The sequence below is a fragment of the Nothoprocta perdicaria genome, unplaced genomic scaffold (genome assembly GCF_003342845.1).
Source record: "Nothoprocta perdicaria isolate Ctin4 unplaced genomic scaffold, notPer1 scaffold_76, whole genome shotgun sequence".
Lineage (NCBI taxonomy): Eukaryota > Metazoa > Chordata > Aves > Tinamiformes > Tinamidae > Nothoprocta > Nothoprocta perdicaria.
Genome location: NW_020456043.1, coordinates 692,911 through 701,400, shown reverse-complemented (window position 1 = coordinate 701,400; position 8,490 = coordinate 692,911). Strand labels below are relative to the sequence as shown.

At 53.1% G+C, this 8,490-nt stretch overlaps 1 protein-coding gene and 1 long non-coding RNA gene across 2 annotated transcripts in view; both read left to right on the top strand.

Moving 5' to 3' along the window:
• The first annotated feature begins 81 nt into the window (after positions 1–81).
• FBXO34 (F-box protein 34) overlaps positions 82–8,490 on the top strand; it is a 10,306-nt gene continuing 1,897 nt past the window's right edge. The window contains exons 1-2 of the mRNA XM_026051487.1: positions 82–180; positions 7,764–8,461. Coding sequence (XP_025907272.1) covers positions 110–180; positions 7,764–8,461 — 769 coding nt within the window. The 5' untranslated portion in view covers positions 82–109. The remainder of the gene's footprint in view (positions 181–7,763; positions 8,462–8,490) is intronic.
• Positions 725–5,186, top strand: LOC112957802. The gene is made up of 2 exons (XR_003251274.1): positions 725–892; positions 5,098–5,186. It is a non-coding gene; the product is annotated as an uncharacterized LOC112957802 (long non-coding RNA).

Below are 8,490 nucleotides of genomic sequence, written 5' to 3'. Positions count from 1 at the left end.
TGTCTCTGCAGCCTGCAGGCAGCGGAGCCCCGGCGCTGCCGCGGGGCCCGGCGAGCCCGCGCCGCCATGGACTGGCAKTGACGGCGCCGCGCCGGCCGCGCTCGGGACCATGAGGAGCTCCTGCAGAGCCGGCCTGCACAGGGACCCGCTCGGCGCCCCGGCCTTCCTGCAAGCGAAACGGTACGAGCGGCGCGACGGCCCCAGGGGCCTCCGAGGCTGCCCGCGGTGCCGCGCGCGCCCGTGCGCTCGGGTCTTGCTTTCGGCTCCGCGTCGCTTCCCCGGTGAAACCCTGTAATGGCTCAAGGGCAGAGATGTTCCCTGGYGTTTTGATTTGATAGTGACAGCTTCAGATTCACTGCAGCTGGCACAGTGCTTGGAGAAGCCTTTGAGGTGGAATCAGAGAAYGGTTAAGGTTGGAAGGGACMTGTKGAGATCATCTAGTCCAACCCCCTGCACATGCAAGGTCACCCAGAGCACATGGCACAGGCTGCGTCCAGGTAGATTTTAAAGATCTCCAGAGAAGGAGACTGCAGAGCAGGAGCCTCCCCAGCCTCTCTGGGCAGCCTGTGCCAGGGCTCTGGCACCCTCACTGTCAAGAAACTTTTCCTGAAGTTCCTGAGGAACTTTTGGTGCTTCAGTTTGTGGCCATTTCCTCTAGTCCTATCGCTGGCCACGACTGATAGATATATGTATGTGTGTATATGTGTGTGTGTATATATATGTATATATTTTACTTTTTCTTTCTAGCAACATCTGTAAATTAATTTGGGAGTAGGGCTTTGAAGTAAAACTGAGCAGGAGGACAGCTTGCCATAGCGGTCTTCAMCTTACGCCGGCAGCTTAAAGCGAGCGAAGCGCTGGCAGTCGCTGTGGTGCTCTGCCTTGCTGCACAGTGAGTAATTAGATTAGTTTTAGCTTATATTCTGTATTGCTCGCGCTCCTGCGCCGCCCCTTGATAAGAAATGCACGGTTGGTTTTGAGCACTTGTGCTTATGTGGCAATTAAGCGAACGCCTCTCACTGCATCTTGTTATAGGAACACTGCACGGAACAATGTGTCCTTATGCAAATGCATGAACATGCCAGTTTGAGCTCAAGCTACTCAAAAAAATTAAATATATATATATATATTTTTTTTTCTGAAATTAAGACTGCTATGCTTCCTCTGTGTGGAGGAAGGGAGCCAGCTCTCTGGTTTCCTGAGGCTGTGTGGGTTTAAAGCAGACATTAACCTTTGCTCTCTGTGGTTGGGTAGACAGCGCGGGCTCGCGACGTTCGTCTGATAGTAATTTAGCCCTGGAAGAGACTTGCTGGGTCAMCCGGCCTCTTGCTTTCCCAGGCGATATCTCCCGTAAGCTGCTTTTGTAAACGTGCAGCCTGGCCCCAAAGCAACCACGTGTTGCCCCTCTCCTGTCCTAGATCAAGCTGTTTCTCAACGTGGCAGATSTATCTGTACAGGTAGAAGCTTTCTGTTTCTGTTGCTTGGTGTTTGGTTCCTGCTCGGCCTTCCTAGCACTGCCGCTGCTGTATTTGTGCTGAGCTCCCTCTGGCTTCCAAAGCCCATGCAACTAGGACACTGTATGTGTCCTTCAGAAAGATCATTTCCCTCAAGGTTCTTCAGGATAGTCCTGTGTGTTGAACTCTCCCCTCTTTGCTCTGGGTCTCTGTGACCCTCTCTGGTTGCAAAATGCCTTTTTTATTCCAGGCAGCTAGAGGGCTGTGAGCTCTCCCCTGTGCTTTTTCTCCCTCGCAGTGTCACCTTCAATATGTGTGACACATTCACTTAACCCATTCAAAAATAGTTGCCTCTCCAGAGGTTCAAAATTCCTGCTTCTTGGCCCGTAATTTGTGAATCTTGCCTAGTTTGGATTCCAAAATTGACATGAGCTCCTCTTTCTATTTGCACGAAGCTTCTTGAGGTCCCTCCCACTTATTTTTGGTCACTTCCACATTCCTGTTCAAATTAACCCCTGGCCTTTTGCCCTCGCGGTCAACCCCTCTTCACAAGCAAAGCAAACTCCTAAATTGAGTGTTTTGAGGTCTACCAAGGGTAGTGCTGACCTCTGCCCTGACCTTGCTCACGACCCTATTTGCCCTCCGTCCTTTCTCACAAACCAACCAACCTTTTGCTGTTGCTTTCCAGGGACCAACACTTCCCCAGTTCTCACACTTATTCCTAGGCATTTGGATATCTAGGATTAAAATTTCGCAGGTGATCTGAGGCCTCTGCGAGGCAATGATATGTTGAGMTGCAGTTTCTTCTGCTCCGCTGTGGGATGTGCTGGAAATGCCTTTCCATGCCTGGAAAACACCTCCTGGCTGGAGGTGTCTGCAGGGAAACCCTCTGTACCTCCATTGAGCTGAATTGGGGAACCGGTTCCTGTAGGTCTTGAGTTTTGAAAGAGCAACCCCATGCTTTGCCTGCAGACCTGTTTTTGCTGATTCCCTGTCTTCAACTTTGAGYCTCCTTGTCACGGTTCAGGCCAGGGTTAATTCCTGCTGCCTTKCCTACTTTCTCATCAAGTCTGTACAAAGGTGGCCACTGAATAGTGTCACTTTGTGCTGGTTCGTTAGCTGTCCAGGGAAGAAAAGTTGGCCACGGTGCCCGAGAAGATCTTGGCTGTGTTGCAGTTAAATTAGAGAATGAATGTTAGGGAAGGTAAGGTCCCCAGAAGGAAATGCATCACCCTTTCTGTAATATTGGGAATCTCTGGTCAGCTCTGGCTCTGGAAACCTGCCACCACCTCTTCCTTCTTGCTGCCTTCCTCCTCCTCAGTGTTTCCTGGGGCAGATTTATCCATCCGATTCCCTCTCATTTAGTTCAAAGGCAGATAAGACAGGTGGGAGCCCTTAAATGTGAGYATGCGTAGCCTGTGTGTAAAGCTTGGCTGCAGAAGCTGTTGTTGGAAATCTCAGCTGGGGGAAAACCTGGGATCTGGGCACGATTTGTAGCTCCCGAGTRTGGCTGTATCCATGGGGCAGCCTCCTGTGTTCCCCCAGTGGGGTTACTGGAACATCCCGTGTGGCAGGGGGGGCCCTGGGGGTTCCAGCATTAAGTTTCGGGTGCCTATAGAGCGCCTATAAAGTCAGAGCTGCCACGGGCACTGTAAGCCAAAGCCAGGCCTGCCAAGGGGATTCCTGTGTAGCCCGGAGCCTCTCCGAGCTTGGCCACACGCCCGAGCAAACTGCAGGGAGAAGCAGCACTGTCCACCCTGCATCTATCCCACCCCATGAAGCCCGGGAATGCCTTTGAAGCCATGGTCTCTGCAGCGTGCACGGAGCCGGCATYGGCCCGGAGAGCAGGTCCGGAGCATCCGCCATCCAGGAACAACCGGTGCTTGATTGGAGCATAGTGCTGCACCTGGCTCTGCTTCTCCTAACTGCCYGTATCCCTGATGCTTCCAGCTTCCCAGATGGAGCAGCGGGTGCCAGGGAGGAGAAACGTCTTGCCAGAGGTTAAGCGTGAAGTGGGTTTTTATTATTGCTAGTTTTTCTTTTTTCTTTCTCTGCTCATATCTGTTTACTGTGTCCCAAGGGCTGGYGCAGCACCAGCGCCTTCCGCAGCCTGCAGCTCACATTTCCAGAAAGAAGTTCCCAGGAAATGCAGGTCTTGGGATGGAAGTGCTGCTGCCCTGCCCGGAGAGCTTTCAGTTTGGATGCTCAGGTTGATTGTGCTTTTTTTGGTGGTGGTTTGTGTGTTTGATCTTGATAGCTGGGGAAATCGCTGCATTTCATAGGGCACTGTGGGAATCTCCTCAGCCCGGAGCATGGAGGCRATTCCTGGAAAGAGTAGCCAAAACTCCCATCTTTCCTTCCAGCTTTTGCTCATTGGGATTTCCACTGAAACAAATATGTTTAGGCCACTGTGATTTTGAAGATGCAAATGCAAAAGGATGCAGAAAGGTCCTGATCAACTCAGGAGTACAGTTTATGGGATTTTATTTTGGTTGGGAAAACAGGTATGCGTGCACACCTCTACATGCATAGATTTCTTTATCTCTCAGCTCAATCTTGATAAAGCCATAGTGTGAAAACAAGCCACGGTTGCAACTTGTGCAAACAGCAAGCTCATTCCAGAAGCTCAAGTGTCCTGTTTTTCCTGTGTGCCCAAGACACCGTGGATTAGCACTGGGAAAACCATCCCTTTTATTTCCCTGGCTTAATGATGGCATAGCTGTTTAAAGGACAGCACTGCTAGTTGTTTTCCTGCTGCTGATTCTTGGCAGAGCTGTCTCTTATCAGCAATTCAAAACTGTGCTTTGGGAATCAAAAGCCTCCTGTGTTTACTGCATGAACTGCTCCAAAGTTATTGTCTCCACAGATAAAATTAGATAGTTTGATAACCTATCAAAAGGAGGAAAGCAAACAGAGTTATTCTGGTGTTAAGTGTCAGAGGGAATTGTCACCAACTTTACCTTTTTAAGCTATCTTTAGTGTTTTTAAATATTAAAACCTTGCTGCAGCTGCTGCAGTTCTCGCTCGCAGGCGCTGAGGTGTTGCAAGGGGAGATGGGCTGTGGACTGGGCCCTGCTTCATACTGAGAGCAGTTTCTGCTCCAGCTCCAGCAGTGAGGACTGAAACCTGCTCCTGATTCCATGCAGGAGAGAGGCCGAGTTACTTGTCCAAAACCTTTTCCTTGTTACCTCACAGCAAAGTGGGTATCAGGGCAGGGGGAGCTTGTTTTTCCAAGCAACACTTTCAGGTAAGGTCCACTGCAAAAATGCCTTTTGAAAGGAAGTTCTCCTCTCTGCTGCCCAAAATCTTGGAGGCAGGTGGCACTAGATGCAGTTGGTCAGAGGGAATTAGCAGTGCTCCTTTGTAGCCCTCCGAAGCCACTAAAGGGAGGTTTTCTTTAATTCTGGATCCATTAAAATGGTACAATGAATTGAATGCTGAATTCAAATGAGGCAGTTATTCTGGCAGGACAACTTCTGACTAAGGCATAAGTTTGTTATGTAAATTATAACTTTTCAACCTTAAATAGTGTTGTTGGCTTGGCCGGAGACTAACCGAAACGCGGCGGGGAAATACAACCTTAAATGAGAAACCTGCAGTAGGTGAGGCCTAACTCTCCCCTTTGTCTTTCTCCACGGAGCAGAAATAGCTCTGAGCAGCTGAACCAACTTTGCTGGCTGAACGTGTCCTCTCAGCGTGTTGGAGCAACCAGCCCGGTCCTGTTCTCCTTCTGGTCTCGCCCTCCTCTGCAGTTCCCCCTAATGACAAGTGTTGAGCTGATTGTGCTGCCGGATTCCTGAAACCACCCCGAGAAAGTCTTGGAAAACGGAGGCAGGTYGGCTTGCAGGCACCCCGGGGTGGAAGACTTGTAGGTGAAACGGGATCTCCTGCCCCTTGCTGGGCGTTTCCAGGGTGTGAAATTGTTGAGTGTTTTGCAGAACCACAGAGCCATGGAATGACTGAGGTTGGCAGGGATCCCTAGGGATCCCCCAGCGCAGCCCCTGCTCCAGCAGGGACACCCAGAGCACGGGGCACCCGGGCGCATCCMGGCGCCTTGGGAAGATCTGCAGAGCAGGAGCCTCCACAGCCTCCCTGGGCTGGGCAGCCTGGGCCAGGGCTCGGGCACCCTCACACCAAACAAGTTCTTCCTCACGGCCACACGGAGCTGCCTGGGCTTCACCTTGTCCCCACTGCCCCTTGTCCTRCTTGGTTGTACCCGCCTCGCAGATGAGTCTGGGATGCAGACAGGAGGACCATGAGCACCRTTCTCTGCAGCAGCTCGTTGCACTGATTTGCCTGCTTCTCATCAGGGCTGCTCTCGTCCCAGCCCGGTGAGCCAGAAAGTGCAACAGAGATGAGGCAGATCCTCTAGAAAATTAGGCTGAAGCAGAACACAGCACCCCCCTTGTACCATTCTCTCTAATCATCTCTTTTGGCWTCCTACCTTGTATTTCATTTCAGATCATTGCAGTCTTAGGAAGGAAACTCAGAAGGAAATCAAAATAGCTCGGTTGCATTTTGGAAAGCAGACTGAAGCAGGAGGTGACCCAATTCCAAGAAGAGCCGGAATTAACACRTGCGTGGGGAGAGTGACTAACCCAGGGACCAGGACTAGGGATCTGTGTCCGCGGGAGCTGTCTTGGTGCGCAGTGTAGGAGGAGCGCGGGTGGCTGCGGTTGTGGAGGGCGACGTGGTGCCCGTGGTGGCCCTTGCAGGGCCAGGAGCATGGCAGCCTTTGCTCTCTCCACCTTCTGGCCTTCAAAGCGCTGTATGAGGCCAGGGGAACTCCTCGCTTCTGTGCACGCTCGCACAAGGGTGAGCTGAGGCCTTCCCTTTGATGTTCCTTGCCCAGCCTCCCTGCTCAGACTTGCTGTTCGTCCTCTCGCCGTTTGTCGCCGGGGCCGGGAGGAGGAACCAGAGCTTCAAAGGAGGCCAGTGGTGAAACAAGGCGTCTCCTGCAGCGCGAGAGGCTTCCCCGGCCTCCTGCTGCRCTCTGCTCAGCTCTCCCTCCTGCTCTGGCCCTAACCCACAGGCTCCAGGCCTGGCTGAGAGGTAACAGGGCTCTTGAGAAGCTACTTGGTCCCCAGGCTGCCCAGTTCCTCGTGTGGCTTTTCCGTATCCACCACCAGCGACCTCCCTCGTGCAGCCTCTCGGCAGCTGCGTGTCCCGCTCCCATCGCGCCTGCTGGGGAAGGGTCTGCTTGACCCCTTGGCCTCATCTTTCTAGGTAAAGACTCCTCCTCTGCATTAACTGCAGCTCTTACAAACTTCCCAACTTTGTAGCCTTTATGGCTTGGCGCTTTGAATTAAAATTGCTAAATCTGAAATACAAAAAAAAACCCCTGCTTTGGTGGGAAACCCACTTCAGTGCCTGAGCTTGTTCGTGTTTGCATCATTAGGATGAATGTGGCGTTGAACTTGCTGGTGTTAAACCAACAAGCGTGGATTATCCCTGTGTCGGAAAGGAGCCTTTTTATCATAGCAATGCAAAGATTGCCATGGAAATGTGATCTATAGATAGTGCCATAATGTGCTTATGTGATGGTGTGGGGAGAAGAGCCGCGGACCTCCTGATAACTGGATCCCACGTGGCAGCGGGATCCCACGTGGCAGCGCCCTGGGCTTTGGCATTGGAGCTGTGAGTGGAAAGTGACTCCCGAGGAGGAGCAGGACTGGGAAGTGARTGCCTGGGAGCACTGGGCAGGCGCCGTCACTGCTGGGGTGTCACCGGTGTCCAAGGGTCCTGGGGTCGTTAAATCCTTGGGCATAAAAAATACTTGCTTGGAAGTGGTTTCTCTGCAGTAGCATCCGATGTGGCTGCAGTTTTTTCCCCCTCCTTTTCTTCAGCTCTCTTATATAACACAGTTTCCCTTGGGGCCAAATTTTCCCTTGTATTACAGGATAAATTTCATTTTGGGTGTTAGTAGCGGACTATGGGATTGCTTCTCTTGTGGAATTGCTGTTAATGAACGTGACCACAACTGCTCCCTTCCCTGTTYAGCTTTACCCATTCCTGGTCTGTAAGTGGTAGCTGCTGCCAGGCTCAGGGCTTTGACCCACGTGTGCCTTAGGGCTGGATTAAGGAGTGAATGGACCAAAGGATTGCACTGGCATGAACAGGTAGCTATAGTTGTGCTGTGAATATAACTTAAAATAGGAAAAAAAGGGCTTGGAAACTTACTTGTCTCATGGGAAGTTCTTGTAGGGCGTGAGGAGAAGCCGTGGGCAGGAAGGGGCTTCTCCTGTGCCCGGCCTCCTTCCAGCCCGCCGCCTTCCCCAACTCTCATCCCTTCCCTTTCTGTTTCTCTAGGGTCTCTGGGATGCACCTAAAGCCATATCTCAAGTTACAGAAGAAAGAGCGATCTCCAGAAATAAGCCAGGACTCGCTGCGAAGCCCCCCTATGAGCCATCAGCGAGCCCCCCAAGAGGAAAAATACGCCGACAGCTGCACCAGACTGAGYGCTTTCCCCAGAGCCGCCCTCGTGCCTCCATCCCGAAAGCTGCTGGGACTTCTTTATCCGAATACTATGTGCAATATGAGCGGGAAAGCTCCGGCAGACGGCCCGAGCGCCAGGGAGAAGAAGAGTGGCCTGCCTGCCACGATCCACCAGGGCGAGGAGGGGGACGGCCCGCTGGACGTGTGGGCCGTCGTGAAGCCGGGCAACACCAAGGAGAAAATCGCCTTCTTCGCCGCCCAGCAGGGCAGCGGCGGCAGCCGTTTCGGCCCCGTGAAGCTCAAGAGCACGTGGGATATCGACGGGCGGGCGGCGAAGCGAAGGAAAAAATCGGTGGACCTTAAAAAAGCCAAGCTGCAGCTGGAGCGGGTGCGGGAGGCGAGCGCGCGGGGCGCCCCGCCGGAGCCCTTCGCCTGCGGCATCGAGCACTGCTCCGTGCACGGCGACGGCGGCGGCGAGGGCGCCTTCGCGGGCCGCGCGCTCTCCGTGGCGGAGATGGTGGCGTTCCTGGAGCAGCGCGCGGGCGCCCTGCTGGCCGACTGCGCCAAGCCGTGCGCGCGGGCCCGCGGCGGCGGCGCCGAG